This window comes from Cydia pomonella, chromosome 2 (genome assembly GCF_033807575.1).
Source record: "Cydia pomonella isolate Wapato2018A chromosome 2, ilCydPomo1, whole genome shotgun sequence".
NCBI classification, from domain to species: Eukaryota; Metazoa; Arthropoda; class Insecta; order Lepidoptera; family Tortricidae; genus Cydia; species Cydia pomonella.
Window position 1 is genome coordinate 8,956,298 of NC_084704.1, and position 20,839 is coordinate 8,977,136.

A 20,839-nucleotide genomic window follows, 5' to 3' on the forward strand; every position below is an offset into this window, starting at 1 on the left:
ATTTATAAAGTTTACGTCCGAATTCAGGTAGTTCAAGTATTTTAATTTCATTAGGCAAGTGGTTAAATGTGTGAATAGACATATAAAATACACTCTTTCTAAAGTAAGCTGTTTTGTGATCAATGGGATAGCACAAATTAAAACCATGGAGTTTGGATGTTATTCTCGGATTGCTTTTTTGTATTTTAAACTTGTGTAGATTTTTTTTCACATAAAGACAGATTTCATATACATATAAAGAAGGGACCGTTAGTATTTGTAATTCTTTAAACAATGGCAAGCATGAGTCTCTACTTCGGGCGCTACAGATGGCCCTTACACATTTTTTTTGCACCTTGAAAACTCTGTCAATGTCTTTGCAATTGCCTCATAAGATGATGCCATAGCGGAGGTTGGACATTATATGGCCATGAAATGCCGATACCGCTGCTTGCCTGGAAGCGATATTCCTCAATCTACGTAGAGCAAAGATAAACCTGGTTAATTTCTTAACTATGTGTTCAATGTGGACTTCCCAACTATTGTGACAATCTATCATAACGCCTAAAAATCGCAAAGATGTTACGCTATGTATCTTTACATCTTTATACATAATCTCAATATTTGTGGGGTTACCCTGAGGAGCATGAAACTCCATATAATTTGTTTTATTTAAATTAACTCTTAACTTATTATTATTTAGCCAAACATTGATATCATGGAAAACAGTATTTACTTCAAATTCGTAGGTAGCAGGGTCTTTGCAGCAAACAACAACGGAACAATCATCAGCAAACAGAGTTACTTTGTGCTTAGTAATATTAGGTAGATCATTTATATATACAAGAAATAATAGCGGCCCAAGTATACTGCCTTGTGGAACACCCTGTTTTACAATTTCAATGTCAGATTGAAACTTTTCAACAGTTTGAGTCTCAGGACAACATTTTGTAGTTTCGGTCAACTGTTGCCTGTTCACTAAATACGATTCTATCCAGTCAGCACAGATCCCACGTATGCCATATTTATGCAATTTGTTTAATAGAATATTGTGTTGGACATAGTCAAACGCTTTTGACATGTCCATGAATATTGCTGTCACGGGCAACCTTTTTTCTCTGCTCTCAGCAATATCTTCTAGCAACTCAATTATAGCCGAAGTTGTAGACCTGTTTTTTCTAAAGCCAAATTGACGATCAGACAGGACATCAAACTTATCAAAGAAATTCAACATTCGAGAATACATCACCCGTTCAAATACTTTAGATATTATGGGAATTAATGCAATAGGTCTGTAGTTATCTGAAACATGTTTATCGCCTTTTTTAAAGACCGGTTTAATTATACTAATCTTTAATTTTTCTGGAAACGTACCCTGCATCATTGAAAGATTAATGATGTGGCTGAGTGGTAAAGCCAACACCTCCGCATTTTCTTTGATTATAGACGTTATAAGCTCGTCATAACCACATGATTTCGAGTTACGTAACGATTTTATGACCTTTGTTATTTCAAATTGGTCTGTTGGTTTTAAGTAGATGGTAGAGCTATTGTATTTGATGTTGTCTTTTTTAAAATTATCCTGTTTATTAGATTCATTTTCCTCAATGTTTAGAAATTGTTTGTTAAAAGCGTTCGTAATATCTTGTGGACTACTAAGCGTTTCTCCTTTAAAATTTATGTCACCTAGCGTTTGGTTGGGTTTATTTTTACCTAGTTTGGCGTTTATAATGTTCCAAGTTGCTTGGGCTACATTCCTGGCACTGGAGACTAAGTTTGTGTTTTGTTTTTTTTGTGCTTGCCTTATGCACTTCTTAAAAATTCTAGAGTAGGTTTTGTAATGACTCTTAAGTTTCTTTTTGTCGTTTTTATTTTTTGTGTTAATGAATTGCATAAATAAGTCCCTTTTAGTTTTAGAAGCAATTTTTATTCCTCTGGACACCCAGTTCAACCTTTTATTTGATCTCACCCGAACCGAAATTAAAGGAAAACAAAGCTTGAAATATAAGAGTATATCATTGTGAAAAAGATTAAAGGCTAGTTTGCAATCGTTACAATTTAATACTTCAGCAAATGATAAGCTATTGAGACATTCTCGGAATTTGTTGCAGTTTGTTTTGGAATAGTCCCGTCTCTGAATATACCAAGAATTTGGAATTAATTTTATGTTGGCTGGGATTTCAACTATTTGTGCAGAATGATCTGATAAATTTAAGTGATGAACTTTAGGAGTGTCTTCAATATTAAAGTTTATGGCTATATTGTCTATGCAAGTACACGATAGTTCAGTTATACGTGTAGGTTCGTTAATTTGGAGCTTAAAGTTATAGCTTAGTAATGTGGTTTCGAGATGTTTGGCAGAATCAAGACTAGACTTAAACCTATCGATATTAAAATCGCCACATATTAGTATTCGTCTATTATTTGTAGAATTTTTGGTCAAAATATTAAGAAGTCTATCAAGCTTTTGAAAAAAACTGTCCACGTCCCCTGTTGGTATTCTGTAAATGCATACAATAGTAATATTATAACAGGGAATGTCAATACCGCAGCATTCGAATATCTTTTCCTGACAAAGCTTTTCAATCCATGATAGTTTAGTATATTCAAAATCCAAATCTCTTTTAGCAAGTATACACACCCCTCCCCTTTTTTCCAAACGTCTAGAGTAGAAGCACAAAGGTTTGTAGTGTTCAAGTACTAAGTTTGTTTCATCGCCTAACTTAATAAAGGTTTCACAAAGACATATTATGTGGATAGGGCGACATTTTTCCTCAAAATCTTGTAAAATTACATCTAGTGTATCTTGTTTGTTCAATATACCTGCAATGTTTTGATGAAACAATGTGAGTTTTTTAGGAGAGTCGAAAAAACTGCGATTGCGTACCAACATCAGCATGTGCCGTTTCCGGTATTACCGCGGTGTTGTTTGTATGATTCTGGTTTAGATGTATATTGTCTATACTTTGTGTAAACTGACTGTCCAAATTATGTGTGGATTCGGTCCTCTGATGGGGTAGTTGTTGTACTTCGGTGGGCTGTTGCACTGATGTTTGGATCGCTAAGGTCGGAATATATTTCTTTCCATTGATGAAAAGGGTGCTGTTTCTTATAACTGCGTGGTTTCCCTTTTTGCGCTCTTCACGAAGACGCTCCCCAAGTTGTTGACGGGTTTTTAGTCCTTCACCATCAAGAACTTCAGAGACTGCGAGTCCAGTGCCTCTAAAGTGACGCGCGTTGTCAAGAACATATTTTTGCATCCTAGAGCTTAGGAGTTGAATTAGGATGGGACGACGGTTTCCCTTTTTCCCTAGTCTCTTTACGGTTTCAATGAAACCGTTTATTTGAATGTGTAGGATATCATTAAATACGTGATTAATACGGGGATATAGGTCATTTTCGGATTCACCATAGTATTCATCTAATCCATACAGTACGAATCTTTTCTGGCTGTTATCATCAGTAGTCGTTGTTTTCCCGTCTAAGCGAGCTCTCAGTTCACGTATTTCAGATGTTAGTGTCTGGTGTTGAAGCTTTAGATCCTCAATTTTTTTTATAGTTGTGTGTAGTTCTTGTGCTATTCTTTCTTGTTCTATTGTTAAAGTAGTGTTTTTTTGTGCGAACTCGACTTGAACCTTCTGGATGGCTAAATCGATTTCAGATTGTATTAATTTCCTTAAATCGTTTACTACAATAGTGTTGTTGTGTTTTAGTTTTGCGTCTAACAAAGTACTAATTTGTTCTATGGTCACACTCGACTGTCCTTCTGGGGGCTGTTGATATTTAAAGGTGTCGCCTAAAGAGCTTCGGTTGGACTCATCTACCGTCAAGCGAGATCGCGGTTCACCGTGATTTTCGTCAACTGACATGCCTGATTCGTTTAAATAAGACGTCTCGAATATTCTTCTAACTGGCGTGCTGTCGTTCTTTCTACGAGTTGTTACGTTAATGCAACATGGACATAGCCATATCCTATTTAGGTCTTGCAGATTCTCGGTGTAATATTCTAGTGTCATCCCAAGGCATCTAAAGTGATAAGTGTGTGCGCAGGCTACACATTCTAGTATTTCTAATCGGCTTTCGATTAAATTAGGGCACGCATGACAATTCATTTTTGTTTTCGTTGTCAAGATATGTGTTTATAAAATAAAATATTCAAGCGTGCGTTGTTGCCGCTAGTAGCGTCCTCTTTCGGAAGATGGTTGACTAGTTCTTTGTAACTAGCTTTGTAAACGTGAGCGATTTCTGAACGTATGCTTTCCTTCAACTGTCACTGTCAAAGTTGTCACTAGCGTCAGCAGTGCCAGTCTAAAATCAACTGGTTTATTCTAAATACCGTTCTTTTAATTTGAAGTTATTTCCGATTATTTCCGAGTATTTGCTGTTAATTTTGAATGTTCTATGTGTGCGTGTGTTTACAGTGATGCCCATAAGTCAATTAATGTGTTTTTTTAGAACAATACAGCTCACCCGAGTGTTTCTGTGATCTTCAACTTAAGAGCCCTTAATCCTTGGAGCGTTCTCCGATTTCACGAAATAACGCTCGATAGATGGCGTTGGCGCTCGGTACGCGAGCGCCGGCAACGCGACGCGCGTTTCAATGCAGACTAGAATAATCTTGATAGTTTTCAATATAATTTCAAGCAACATTAATTTTAGTGTCATATGATATCATATGGGCACTCTTTATTTTATTGTATATGCACAGTAGTTTTTTTTTTATGTACACTACTACTAAGTGTACAGACTACAGAGTGTACTATAACCCTTGCTCTTTATTCTGTCTCTTTCACACCAATGGAAAATGAAGAAGTTACTAAATGACTGCAGGTATAAATAAAGTATATTAGTGCGATAGAGAGACAGATAGTGTTTCGTTGTCGTATCGTAAACGATTGGCATGTTGGCCACACACTTGCTTAGTGCCTAGCCAAAATACCAATCGTTTGCGTATATTAGTGCGATAGAGAGAGAGTAGTGTTTCGTTGTCGTATCGTAAACGATTGGCATGTTGGCTACGCACCCATGATACCTAGCCAAGAAGCCAATCGATCGCGCATATTAGTGCGATAGAGAGACAGATAGTGTTTCCTTGTCGTATCGTAAACGTTTGGCATGTTGGCTACGCACCCATGCTGCCCAGCCAAGATGCCAATCGTTTGTGCATATTAGTACGAGAGAGAGACAGATAGTGTTTCGTTGTCGTATCGATTGGCATGGTGGCTACGCACCCATGCTGCGTAGTCAAGATGCCAGTCGTTTGCGCACATTAGTGCTATAGAGTTTCAGTGTTATTTGAAATCACGTTAGGGTTTGTATTATTATTTTTGACCCGAATGAAGTCCATCCAGGTTCTTATGATGGAGTCAGGAGTTGGTCACCAGAACTCCTAATCTACTCATTATAATTCCATCGTGCTTGGGCTCAAAAGATTTGCCCTGACGAACACCATCGATCTAGATGAGGTCCAGGGTCTCATGACGGAGTCAGGAGTTGGTCACCAGAACTCCCCAGAACTCCTAATCTACTCATCATAACTCCATCGAGTTTGGGCTCAATAAATTTACCCTGATGAGCACCATCAATCTAGATGAAGTCCAGGGTCTCATGATGGAGTCAGGAGTAGGTCACTAGAACTCCTAATCTACTCATTATAATTCCATCGTATTCGAGCTCAATAGATTTGCCCTGATGAGTACCATCGATCTAAATGAAGTCCAGGGTCTCATGATGGAGTCAGGAGTTGGTCACCAGAACTCCTAATCTACTCATTATAATTCCATCGTGTTTGGGCTCAAAAGATTTGCCCTGACGAGTACCATCGATCTAGATGAAGTGCAGGGTCTCATGATGGAGTCAGGAGTTGGTCACCATAATTGCTAATCTACTCATCATAACTCCATCGTGTTTGGGCTCAATAGATTTGCCCTCACGAGCACCATCAATCTAGATGATGTTCAGGGTCTCATGATGGAGTCAGGAGTTGGTCACTAGAACTCCTAATCTACTCATTATAATTCCATCGTGTTTGGGCTCAAAAGATTTGCCCTGACGAGTACCATCGATCTAGATGAAGTCCAGGGTCTCATGATGGAGTCAGGAGTTGGTCACCAGAACTCGTAATCTATTTATCATAACTCCATCGTGTTTGGGCTCAATAGATTTACTCCGACGAGCACCATCAAATTACCATTATGATGAATAGATTAGGAGTTCTGGTGACCAACTACTGAGTCCATCATGAGACCCTCGACTTAATCTAGATCGATGGTACTCGTCAGGGCAAATCTTTTGAGCCCAAACACGATGGAGTTATGATGAATAGACTAGGAGTTCTGGTGATCAACTCCTGAGTCCATCATGAGACCCTGGACCTGATCTAGATTGATGGTGCTCGTCAGGGCAACTCTATTGAGCCCATACACGATGGAGTTATGATGAGTAGATTAGGAGTTCTGGTGACCAACTCCTGACTCCATCATGAGACCCTGGACCTCATCTAGATCGATGGTGCTCGTCAGGGCAAATCTTTTGAGCCCAAACACGTTGGAATTATAATGAGTAGATTAGGAGTTCTAGTGACCAACTCCTGACTCCATCATGAGACCCTGGACTTTATCTAGATTGATGATGCTCGTCAGGGCAAATCTATTAAGCCCAAACACGATGAGGTTATGATGAGTAGTTTAGGAGTTCTGATGACCAACTCCTGACTCCATCATGAGACCCTGGACCTCATCTAGATCGATGTTGTTCATCAGGGCAAATCTATTGAGCCCAAACACGATGGAGTTATGATGAGTAGATTAGGAGTTCTGGTGACCAACTCCTGACTCCATCATGAGACCCTGGACCTCATCTAGATCGATGGTGCTCATCAGGGCAAATCTTTTGAGCCCAAACAAGTTGGAATTATAATGAGTAGATTAGGAGTTCTAGTGACCAACTCCTGACTCCATCATGAGACCCTGGACTTTATCTAGATTGATGATGCTCGTCAGGGCAAATCTATTGAGCCCGAACACGATGAGGTTATGATGAGTAGATTAGGAGTTCTGGTGACCAACTCCTGACTCCATCATGAGACCCTGGGCCTCATCTAGATCGATGGTGTTCATCAGGGCAAATCTATTGAGCCCAAACACGATGGAGTTATGATGAGTAGATTAGGAGTTCTGGTAACCAGCTCCTGACTCCATCATGAGACCCTGGACCTCATCTAGATTGATGGTGCTCGTCAGGGCAACTCTATTGAACCCAAACACGATGGAGTTATGATGAGTAGATTAGGAGTTCTGGTGACCAGCTCCTGACTCCATCATGAGACCCTGGACCTCATCTAGATTGAAGGTGCTCGTCAGGGCAACTCTATTGAGCCCAAACACGATGGAGTTATGATGAGTAGAGTAGGAGTTCTGGTGACCAACTCCTGACTCCATCATGAGACCCTGGACCTCATCTAGATCGATGGTGCTCATCAGGGCAAATCTTTTGAGCCCAAACACGTTGGAATTATAATGAGTAGATTAGGAGTTCTAGTGACCAACTTCTGACTCCATCATGAGACCCTGGACTTTATCTAGATTGATGATGCTCGTCAGGGCAAATCTATTGAGCCCGAACACGATGAGGTTATGATGAGTAGTTTAGGAGTTCTGGTGACCAACTCCTGACTCCATCATGAGACCCTGGGCCTCATCTAGATAGATGGTGTTCATCAGGGCAAATCTATTGAGCCCAAACACGATGGAGTTATGATGAGTAGATTAGGAGTTCTGGTGACCAGCTCCTGACTCCATCATGAGACCCTGGACCTCATCTAGATTGATGGTGCTCGTCAGGGCAACTCTATTGAACCCAAACACGATGGAGTTATGATGAGTAGATTAGGAGTTCTGGTGACCAGCTCCTGACTCCATCATGAGACCCTGGACCTCATCTAGATTGAAGGTGCTCATCAGGGCAACTCTGTTGAGCCCAAACACGATGGAATTATAATGAGTAGATTAGGAGTTCTAGTGACCAACTCCTGACTCCATCATGAGACCCTGGACCTCATCTAGATCGATGGTGTTCGTCAGGGCAAATCTTTTGAGCCCAAACACGATGGGATTATAATTAGTAGATTAGGAGTTCTGGTGACCAACTCCTGACTCCATCATGAGAACTTGGACTTCATCCGGGTCAAAAATAATAATGCAAACCCTAACGTAATTTCAAGTGAAAATGCGTTTTTCAGAAAATCGCAGCCAAATAACACTAGACCTTACTCATAGTGTTGTGTTCCTGCCGGTGAGTAAGGTTGCCAGAGCTCAACGAGGGGTGGGAGGGGGTTAGGGTCGGCAACGCGCATGTATCTCCTCTGGAGTTGCAGGCGTACATATGCGGGCCGTATGCTTGTTTGCCACCGACTTAGTATTAAAAAAAAAGTAACACTGAAAATCCATCAATAAGCGAGTCTAAAAAATGAACTTTTATTAAGATTTTCTAATCGCAGTATATAGCACTTCTCGGAATTCCGTAGCTGATTACGATCGCAACGAATGCCCGACAATCGAGCACAGGTCCGTCCTCTAAGCGCGCTCCGCGCGGACTGAGAGCGGGGCGTCGCTGCTGCGTGATTTATACGTGTTTTAAAAAAATATAAATTTACGGCAATGTAGGTCCCATAGTTACGATTTTTTTTTTATAGGTTAACATAAAGTTACAGTTTGCTATAATATTATTTTTAAAGCAAAATATGCGTACAATTTGCGGAAATAAAATATAATAAAACCCTGTTTTCGCCAAAAAAATGAAGAAAACTCGGAAGGTATTTTATCAGTTTTTTCAAATGAATCTTCGATTGTTAATCAAACCAGCCCCTCGTACGAGATATGTTGAATCAAATTGTAGTCATTCATGTACCAAATGATTCTTGTTTATAGCAAAATTGAGAACCGAAACGCCACATCTCACTGCAAAATTTGGAAAAGACTCCCAAAAAACCTCATTAAAAAAGAGGTTTAAAAGAGAAAATGAAAATTTGAACTGTTGGAGCCCCTAGTTTAGGAAACGATTATTTAAGTACGTTATCAGTTTTTGAATAAATACTAATAGTTACGTCGTAATCTTGAATGAAAAAGGAAGCATTTTACAAAATACGCTCGTCTGTAGGAATAAGGACTCTTAAGGAGCACCGTTGGTGCCATAACTTCAGGCAAGATTCTTCACTTATTACACGGTTTTTACACTTATTCTTAATATAATTTGCGCAGTTTATCAACACGGTGTCGTTCTGTCAAATGTCACGCACACACTCCGATTTCAAGCCATGGAAAAGGTACTGTAAATATGTATATATCCGATAGTGTAAATACGATTAGTGACGTTTTATTCATCCCAGACCTAGCAACAAATCTTTTATCGGTTTCCAAAATAACCGAAAAAGGTTACGATGTTTTGTTCACATCGAAAGGCGCGAGTATCATTCCGGAGAATGGCTGTCAAGTGACAAAACCTGTCATTGCCACAGGCTCTATACATAAAGGTATGTTTAGACTTGATGTCAGTTCAAATATTCCTCACGCACTCTGTACTGGCACCAAGGAGTCCGCAATGCTATGGCATAGATGCCTTTCTCATATAAATGCCAAAACGTTAAACATCCTCAAAAATAGGAATGTTGGCATTGATTTTCAAAAAGGTTTGCATGAACAATGTGTTCCGTGCCTACAAGGCAAACTATCTAAGAAACCTTTTTACAAATCTACTAGTAGGTCTAATTGCGTATTGGAACTCATTCATTCCGACCTATGCGGACCAATGAGTACGCAATCTTTTGGCGGAGCTCTATACTTACTGACGTTTACGGATGACTTTAGTCGGAAAACTTTCGGCTATCTTTTGAAAAGAAAAGATGAGGTCTTCGGTAAGTTCGTAGAGTTCAAATATTTAGTAGAAAACCAAACAGGGAAAAAGATTAAGGTCCTGAGATCAGACAATGGAGGCGAGTATGTCAACCATGATCTGTCTACGTTCCTGAAGGAGAACGGGATTGTCCACCAGACCACAGTTCCGTATAACCCTGAAATGAACGGGATCTCGGAACGTTCCAATCGCACGATTATCGAAAAGGCGAGATGTATGCTCCAGGACTCGCAACTGCCGAAAGCCTACTGGGGAGAAGCTGTAAACACGGCGATTTATATTAAAAATCACGTACCGACGCAAGCCCTGAAGAACCGTATTCCGGAGGAGATGTGGACTAGTAAAAAGGTAAACCTGTCACATCTCAAAGTATTTGGCTGTGAAGCTCATGTCCTCGTAACAAAAGAAAAACGTACGAAACTTGACGCAAAGACACAGAAATGTATCTTCGTAGGCTACGCGACGGAAAGCAAAGGTTACCGTCTTGTCAATCCCCAAAACCCTCGAGCGATTATTATCGCAAGAGACGTAGTCTTCATAGAAGACAAGCTCCAGGCAGATTCCACCCGAAATTCCATCACTCCCGAGTTGGAACCCCCGCCCCAACCACCACAACAAGTCCTAATCCCTATTTCTGATCCTGATCCAACACCACAGTACCATATACAGCTTGATGTTCAGCCTGAATCTTTAGTTCCAGACCATCCTGAACCTGCACCCGCCGAACTTGAAACGGAATGTCTTGAGAACCCTGAACCAGCAGAAGCAGTTCCCGTTCCCGGAGAAGCACCGGAGCGCAGATACCCTGCTAGGGACAGACGACCTCCTGAGCGATATATACAGGTTTGCGCAGTCAACATCACCTCTGATCTGGAACCTGAGACATTCAAAGAAGTTTCAGACCATCCACAGAAGCATGAATGGCTTGAAGCGATGAAAGCTGAGTATGAGTCTCTCCAAAAACATGGAACCTGGATTCTAGTTGACAGACCCAAGGATCGGAAGACGACAAAATGCAAGTGGGTCTTTAAACGGAAAAAGGATACCAGTGGACAAGTTGTAAAGTATAAAGCCCGATTAGTAGCCAAAGGGTTTACCCAAGTTGCAGGTGTAGACTACGGAGAAACTTTTTCGCCCGTAGCAAGGCTATCGTCTGTACGGTTACTAATGGCATATTTTCAATTATTTATTTATTTCGAATCCACAATAGATCCATAATTGTTAGTATTTACAACAAATCTTAAAATTAATTAAGGTTAGTGACATATAAAATAATAATAACATATCTACAAGTACAAAAAAATAAATATAAAAAATAAACATAACTAGGCAATCTAGATGCACCACTTCTCAGCATCTGTGGCTTCCACATGCAGTCCATTCCAGTGCATGAGCAGTGGTGCATCTATCTTACCTGCCAACGTTTTCAGGATGCTATTGGTACTGCCACACAGTCTCTGCATAAGTGACGCCGATCTGTTGCGTATAATTGCAAAAAAGTCATCCGTGTGCGCCTCCGCGAACATTCCCGACGCACTACAGTGCCGTGGCAGCCCCATCAGCATCCTGAAAACGTTGTTATATTGTATTCGTAGAGCATTGTACGCTCGCTGAGTATAGCTAGCCCACAGGCTGCAGGTGTAAAACGATTGGCAAAAAGCTTTAAAAAGCGTCTTTTTCACGTCTTTGTTACACCTGGCGGCTGTATGCGGCGGAACTTAATTGTCAAGTCGACCACCTCGATGTAGAAACTGCTTTCTTGAACGGAGATTTGGAGGAGGAAATTTACATGGAACAGCCTGAAGGTTTCTCTACTGACGCGAAGAATACAGTATGTTTATTAAAGAAGTCACTTTATGGCTTGAAGCAAGCTCCACGTCAGTGGAATAAGAAAGTGTGCCAGGCTATGGCCACTTTATCGCTTACACAAGCATCAACAGAACACTGCATGTACTACACAAGACAAGACAACTATTTTCTAGTTGTAGCAGTATTCGTGGACGACTTCTTCATTCTGTCAAACAGCGACAGCTTGAAAACAAAATTCAAAAACGACCTTAAGAAATTGTTTACGGTCAAGGATCTGGGACCTGTCAAAGACTGCCTCGGAATGAGGGTATCCCAGAGCAAAGGTCGTGTAACTCTTGACCAGTCACACTACATTGACAAACTTTTAGGAAAATATAACATGACGGACGCCATCACCGTCACTACACCAATGGAACCTGGCCTGAAGTTAACCCTTCCCACGCAGGAAGAAGAAATAGATGTTCCCTACAGAGAACTTATCGGCTCGCTAATGTATATAGCAATTGGAACTCGGCCCGATATTGCGCACACAGTCTCGTACCTATCCCAATTCAATACACATTACGGGGGGGGTACACTGGAAAGCCGCAAAAAGAGTTCTCAGATACCTCAAAGGTACCAAGGACATGAGGTTAACTTACACTCATAATGGCTACAACAATGTCGTGGGATATTCGGATGCTGACTTCGGAAACAGTGTCATTGACCGAAGATCCTATACAGGATATGTCTTTCTGGTGAGTGGAGGGCCAATCTCTTGGGAAGCTCGCAAGCAACGTACAGTCGCCCTTTCAACAACAGAAGCTGAGTACATGGCTTTAGCTGAAGCCTGCAAGGAGGCCATTTACCTAAAAACGCTCATACAGGAGGTATTCAATATCACTCATCCCATGACCATCCATTCCGACAATCAAAGTTCCCTTAAACTCGCACATAATAGCACTTATCACGCCCGCACCAAGCACATCGACATCAAACATCACTTCATCCGTGAAGCACTATCTCACCATAATCTGCACCTCAGGTTCATTCCTACCAATGATATGGTCGCCGACATTTTAACCAAACCTTTGGCTAAAATAAAACATTTTAAGTGTACAAATGCTTTAGGTTTAGGTTAGGTTTAGGTGTACATAGTAGGTATTAAGTGTGTGTATAGTTAGTGTTAGTTAGATGTATATACAGGATGTTTTTTTTTGTGCTATACTTTATTATGTGTACAGTTTACTTTGATATGTCTATATTTATACACTTATGTACATTATGAATATATACAGGGTGTTCATATTACGGGGGGGTGTTAAACCTTTATGTTACTATTTGTAATAAGAACACTCTCATGGTTTTTGATATTTGTATTTTGTATATTCATATGTTTTATAAGTGTCATTCTTACTTCTCTTTGTGATCTCATTGTGTAAACATGTACTTTACTTATTAAACTATTTTCATATAATCCACGGATTTCTCTCTAATAACAATAATATTGAACATTACAAAACAATTTTTTATTTTTTTTATAGTGAAAAAAATTGACTTACGAGTATGAAGGAAAATGTGAAAAAAAATACCATTACTTATCTCCGAAATTTACGAATGAAAAATTATGAAACTTTTACATTGTAATAACTTCAGCTTTTGCCCGCGGCTTCGCCCGCGTACTGAGCAAAAAAAAGGTTCTCAATTTGACCCGTATGTTTGTATGAACGCATGTAGAATCATGTTCTGAAAAAAAAGCGGCCAAGTGCGAGTCGGACTCGCCCATGAAGGGTTCCGTACCATTTATGACGTATTAAAAAAACTACTTACTAGATCTGGTTCAAACCAATTTTCGTTGGAAGTTTGCATGGTAATGTATATCATATATTTTTTTTAGATTTTTCATTCCGTTATTTTAGAAGTTACAGGGGGGGGGGGGGGGACACACTTTTTTTCACTTTGGAAGTGTCTCTCGCGCAAACTATTCAGTTTAGAAAAAAATGATATTAGAAACCTAAATATCATTTTTGAAGACCTATCCTTAGATACCCCACACGTATGGGTTTGATGAAAAAAATATTTTTTTTAATTTTTATGACGTATTAAAAAAAAACTACTTACTAGATCTCGTTCGAACCAATTTTCGGTGGAAGTTTGCATGGCAATGTATATCATATATTTTTTTTAGATTTTTCATTCTGTTATTTTTGAAGTTACGGGGAGGGGGGGGGGGACACACTTTTTACCACTTTGGAAGTGTCTCTCGCGCAAACTATTCAGTTTAGAAAAAAATGATATTAGAAACCTTAAAATCATTTTTAAAGACCTATCCATAGATACCCCACACGTATGGGTTTGATGAAAAAAGATTTTTTGAGTTTCAGTTCTAAGTATGGGGAACCCCCAAAATTTATTGTTTTTTTTTTCTATTTTTGTGTAAACATCATAATGCGGTTCATAGAATACATCTACTTACCAAGTTTGAACAGTATAGCTTTTATAGTTTCGGAAAAAAGTGGCTGTGACAGAATCGGACAGACAGACGGACATGACGAATCTATAAGGGTTCCGTTTTTTGCCATTTGGCTACGGAACCCTAAAAATGCATGAAGTGTTCAACAACTTTGTACTTGTTAAGTACTTCCTTATGAACAACATTTTTTTCCATGTTTGAAGTCACTTTGAAGGTGGTAGCAATAGAACTAAACTTTGAGTTGAACTTACACGGAAGCACGCCACATAAAACTTACCGTGGGTACTAATATCTATTAGGATAACGCGGGTCTCGTTCCATACCTTAAAAGCTAAAATAGAACCCTTATAGGATCACGTGTGGCTGTCTGTCAATCCATCTGTTACAACCGATTTGCTCCAACACTACTGGACCGATTGAATTGCAATTTGGCAAAAATACTTTCAACATTTTTCATGTCCACAATATTACATTTTAAAATCATTCAATGCCATTTTCGTGTATAACGTCCCAAAAACCATAAAAACGACACCCATATTGATATTTAGTAATTTCAACCCCATCGCACCCTAACAGGGGATTTGTATTTTACGTCCACATCGTTAGATTTATAAATAGTTGTTATTTTCGTAATCAGCGACCCGATAAATCATAGAAATAAAACCCATGTTGATTTTTAGACTTAGTCACCATATTTCCCCCTTTTAGGAGCTGAATTCTCAAAAAACCTGAAACACATGTTTACTCATTTATCGTTAGGAATACCTACTCTTGTAAAGTTTCGAATAAAATAGTCTTAACTAATCTTGTTTCCCCATACAAATTTTGGACCCCCATTTCACCCCCTTAGGGGGTGATTTTTGTAAAAACCTTTCTTAGTGCACCTTCTAAATAACTTACGTGCCAAATTTGGAATCTCTAGAACCAGCGGTTTAGGCTGTGCGTTGATATGTCGGTCAGTTAGTCAGTCAGTTTCTTCTTTTATATATTTAGATTATCATAAAGATTACAGGAAAAATAAAATCAGACCTCTATCTTGATAACTTTTTATTTAAATAATAAAAAACATTTTATAATTTAATTTGCATTTAATTTGCAATTTAATCCCATTTGCGGGTGTTTATTATAGTTGAAATTCCTATGACATTACACTAAAGACACTTCCTTTCAAATAAAGCAAAAAATATTGAAATCGGTTCACGTGATAATTATCCCTGAAAACCAACATACATACATACACATCGGCCTATCGGCCAATGATTATTTTTATTGTATGTACTGACGTTTATCTGACATGGCTATTTGTACATTTCACGTACCCCTCCGCCGCAAAAATCGGGAAAGAACATAAGTAACGCGCCAAATTCGGTCATCTGCCGGCTCTACCATTTCATCTCTATACTTATTGTACCTCTATGGTAAGTATACAGAAAATTACAGACCAGGCGTCTCCAGTTGTGAAATCCTCCAAGCTTATTACTGTAATATTCTTGATTTTAAGAAGGCGCTTACCCGGCCTCCGACTGATAGGGGAGACTGGGGAGACATGACCCTAGTGGAGACTCGGTCATCTAAATTATATAACCATAATTTGCCAATAAATGTAAAATAACTGTATTAAATGGAACCAATGGCTATAATGTTCTGATTTTGATTTAAAGTAACTTTATAATCGGTCTCCCCTGGGATCAAGTCTCCCCTACAGATATTGGTTATGTGCAAAGCGCGTGGTTATTGGACGAACTAAAAGCCATAATTGCCATGGCAATTTGCACTCGACGTGGGAAAACTGTGTTGTGGACGGAAAAGGTAAATCGTGGACGATATCGTCAACGGTAGTATAAAAGCGGCGGCGGTATAAAAGTGCATACAATCTCATACATTTTGCCCCCCTGCTGTGTCGTGACGATAAAATCGTGTCGTGACCGTGGACGCGAGATAAAGTATTAAAGCGCCCAATTATTGTCCACAGTTAACACATTTTTCACAGTTACGAAACTAGGGTGACAGCTCGAATATCGGGGTCACGTAACGATATTTCTCCAGATGAACTTCCGAGAACGTTCGATATACTTGCACTTCGATCTTCTTTCAGAACGTTCAGGCTATATGCAAACGTTAAAACAAAAAGTTTTAGACAATAATGTTAGTTAGTTTGTTTGAAACCTAGTCGGAGCGCTGCTGTAGCACGCGTCAGATTTTATACATTTTGAGAGTTGAAGAAGTTTCGAATAGTTATGACAAATAAATATTGTAAATACCGGTAGAGTCAGACCAAGATAAGTTGGCAGCGATTTTGATAGCCCAGCCTGTGTAAGTGTTAAGTAAACGTCATAATTTCATAGAAGTTGGACGTTTAAAATAACACTTGCACTGTCGGGGCTGTCAAAACTGCTACCAACTTATCTTGATATGACTAAATGAATATTATGACTTAAAAATAGACTTAGTATTTGGGTTACAATATAAAAACAAAACAATTAGTTTAAAAAGTTATAGGTACTGTAATTTATAACTCGGACATATAATGCTAACAGACGAGCGTACCGCACCGCGACTTTGGTCAATTTATTTCTTTCTCGCTTTCAATATAATACTCACTAGGGCTGTGTCTTTAACAGACGTATGGTACGGCATAATCACCACTATCGACCTAGACATACAATATAACACTATCGAACAGGCTTCGGGCCTTACCAATGTCGCGATCCAGTACGTCCGTCTGTAAGTACTTTTATAGTGTCGTAAAGGGGCTATTACAATATTAGATCTATCCGGACGTCAGACAGTGTCTGCTGAGGACAGAGATATTATTTACCTGTCAATCTTAGCAGCAAGATAGCAGTGACCGAGCTTGTATGGCACGATAACGCTCAACCCAATTTTCATTATCGTGATTTATTGACTTTATTGGAGTGATTATCGCGCCAGCCATTGGTAGGTCGAGCTTTATTTGGCTGTGTATTAGTGTCTCCCCTTGACAGTGACACTGTCAGTGTCAAAACAAAAGGTCAAACTTTATTCTCTAGGTATGCAAGTTTCAGAAATTTCAGGGGATGTCATCTATTTCTGATACATATACTGCTTAATTATTACAATAGTATAATATTATATTATAGAACTCGTGCCATTGTAGCTTAATTATGGCGTTCAAGAAAGTATCGCATGTGTTGTTTGATTTAGACGGTCTGTTAATAGGTAAGCGGTTAATATAAAATCCTAAATATTTCAATGATCAATAAACCTCTCTTAATCTTTGAGATGTAAATAAATTTACACTTTTCTGCTTTAGATTCTGAAATTTTGTACACGCAAGCGTTTACCACTGTTTGCGCTAAATTTGGCAAAGAATTCACGTGGGAACTGAAGTCAAGCCTGCTGGGCTTCCAAGGCCACGAATGTGCGGAGAAAATAATTACAACTCTAGGGCTACCACTTACTGTACAAGAGTTCATGAAATTATGTCAAAAGGAATATGAGGTACTGTTCCCCAAAGTCCAGCTCATGCCAGGTAAAATTTAATAGAAAATCAAATATGTGTTAGCATGCATTATTTTACATGCACTTCTAATTGTTAGGTATTCAAATAGTATTTAAGAGATTTATAACATATTTATTTGTTCATAACATTTGGAGTTTATGATGGCTTCCACCCATTAGCACCCACTGTCATAGGTAGAGATCGGTAGGGGTGAGCTGTTTTTACGTCATTAATGTCATGTAGCTGTGTCTTGTAGATGTTAATATGGATATGGAGTATCCATATATAAATATTAAAAGAAGACAAGACTGAAATGATTAAACTAAAATTTAAATTCATTACAAAACTAGTGCTAAGCTTTTTTTATTTATTGTAAATTAAATTTTCTGTACTATTGTAATAAATATCTATAAGTTTTTCTATATTTTAAATTTTTTATTTGTTTCGCCTTGAGTTTAATTTCCATGTGTATATAGAATAAGATCTTTCTACATCCATTGATGTGAGTGGAGTGAAACTGTACATTCAAATCAAATGCTGTCCACGTCTGTTGCTTTGTTGGTTTTACATTTTGTCCAAATATGGTTTGACTGCCGTCAAATGGCAGATCGGGTTCAATCCACTTGAGGACGGCTTTTTCTTTAAATTTTGGCATATGCAAAATCGCAATAATCTTTTTCAAATTATTGCCCATTTATTTAATATCCGCTTAAACACTTCCAATTGACACAACAGAATGATAGGATAATAATGTTGTCATGATATTTCATTTGGCATCCTTAAACGTATTTATTGCCTATCTAAATAGGTTTGATATATCATTTGACTTACCTTTTTAGTATCATGGATATACAATATATTTATAGTATCTAAGGAAGCTTGCTTTAATAGTAGATGAAAGTTTTCTCACTTAAGCAGAAAGCTGTGCAAAATAGATTAATCACATTCCGTAGGCTTGATTGTGACGCGACTTAAAGCTCGTACTCATAGCAGAAAGGCCACCGAAATAAAATAATTTAATTAGTTTATAATTATTAATGACACATGGCCCAAATGGGACAATTACCATTAAATGATAAGATTGATAAGGTATGTTCATGTTATGCAAAAACTGAAAACAGCTCACCCCCGCCAATCTCTGGTCATAGGATACAGTCTCTACCCTACAATAGGTATTAGGAAAAAAAATGCTGTTGTATAATTTGGACTTGATAATAACATAGTAAAGTGAGATGGGGTAAGAATAACATAGTTTATTTTTTAAGGAAAAAGACAAACACTATAACAATTACATAAAGTGTTATTCTTGCCCTAGTGTTTGTCTTACCCCATCTCACCTTAATATAAACATATTACTTCATAATAACCTACTGTTTGTTTCTGAATTAATGAAACCTGATAATTAGCAATAAAACTTGATAATTAGCAGTGATGTAATCATTTTTTTACTTATTCATTGTATGTGATCTTAAACATAATTGATAAATTAAAAAATATTTAAATATTATAAACAAGTACTGATTTAAATAGCACAAAGAATTATGTATCAATATTTATATATAAGTAAATCACTCTGTTTTGCTTCCCCATTTGATACACTATAACTTGTAATTTTACTTAAAATTATTTTAGGTGCACAGAGATTGGTAGAGCATTTACACTCCAAGGGTGTTCCAATAGCACTGGCTACTAGCTCTGCTCAAGATAGTGTGGATATGAAAATGAGGAACTTTCAAGAGTTTGTGGGTCTGTTTCACCACCTCACCATGGGCTCAACGGACCCTGAAGTTACCAAGGGCAAGCCAGACCCAGCCATTTTCTTAGTATGTGCCTCCAGGTTTCCTGATAAACCTAAACCTGAAGATGTAAGTTAATTAATTTTATTTCTTCTCAAAACATAGAAATTACTTTAAAAAACCAAAGCTAGAGTATACTTATAAAGGTTATTGTTTCCAGTGTCTTGTATTTGAAGATGCAGTTAATGGAGTAAAGGCAGCAAATGCAGCAAATATGCAAGTAGTAGCAGTACCGGACCCTCGCATAGATCCCGCCTTACTAAATACTGCCACTTTAGTCTTGAATTCATTAGAAGAATTTAAGCCAGAGCTATTTGGTCTACCAGCTTTTGATTGAAAGCTTTAAAAAGGTGAGATAGTTGATATATTTTTGTTGCTTATATGTTCTAACTTGTATTGATAGATGGTTGTTAAAACTAATAGATTTTATTTATAAATGTATAGCACAACATTAAGGGGTCATCCATTAATTACATCACACGAATTTCTAGGTTTTTTGACCCCTCCCTCTCCTTGTCACACTTGGTCACATTTGGCAAACCCCTCCCCCCTGGTGTGACGTCACATTTTTGGCAATTTTTTTCAACATAATCGGCAAAGCGAATTAGGTACTATTGATATTTTTTTATCAAATTAGTCGGGCAAAGTTGAAGGCACCTCCCCCTACTAGATGATGTGCTCAAATCACTGCACCTATGCAATTAAAACTGCACGAGGCCATGCGCTTGGCGAGGAATAGAAGCCTATGGAGACATCTCGTCTTCAACAGAAGGACATGATGTCACGATCCTCAGCATTGAGGGACTGACTGAAGATGATATTTTATCATAATATTTTTGACAAAAGAAATATTAGTAGGTAATCATAACACAAAACCGATTAGGCAAGAATATTAATGGCATAAAACTATTATCGTTCCAAAACTTGTTATTTAACTGTACAGTGAATAAAAAAATTAAATAACAAAGTTTGTGACTCCCCCCTCCCCCTTGTCACAACAAGTCACATTTTCTTAAACCCCTCCCACCCCCTAAACGTGTAATGTAATTAATGGATGACCCCTTAAGATTGGCATCATTGTTACTGAACCAATTATTCTATTACTGTCAATATCCAGAATACTTATTAAGAAATCATGTTAACTCATCTAGTCAAACAATATTAGTACTTAATACAAACACATAGTACTTATTAGTAACTGTCATATCATAATATAGAACTGGAAATGTGTTATGTTATTAGTTATCTCTTTGTATTCATTTCTGAATTACCTGAGCAATGCTGTAATTTTAAGAACACTTCATGACGTTTTTTAGGCTTTACATTTTTAATGACACACATTATTATTTTATTTTATTAGATGTATTGAAGTAGTTTTATCGCAATAAACTGCAATTTAGATTTTGTGAGCAT

At 38.2% G+C, this 20,839-nt stretch overlaps 2 protein-coding genes across 2 annotated transcripts in view; one reads left to right on the plus strand and one right to left on the minus strand.

The window, feature by feature from the left end:
* The window catches only part of LOC133533192 (putative hydroxypyruvate isomerase), a 114,169-nt gene that overhangs the window by 69,690 nt on the left and 23,640 nt on the right, over positions 1 to 20,839 (minus strand). The gene's annotated exons all lie outside the window — the stretch shown is intronic.
* Positions 17,186 to 20,836, plus strand: LOC133533261 (pseudouridine-5'-phosphatase-like). The gene is made up of 4 exons (XM_061872221.1): positions 17,186 to 17,347; positions 17,442 to 17,660; positions 19,263 to 19,495; positions 19,587 to 20,836. The coding sequence occupies exons 1-4, from the start codon at positions 17,293 to 17,295 to the stop codon at positions 19,761 to 19,763; spliced, it is 684 nt and encodes a 227-aa protein (XP_061728205.1). The 5' UTR covers positions 17,186 to 17,292; the 3' UTR covers positions 19,764 to 20,836.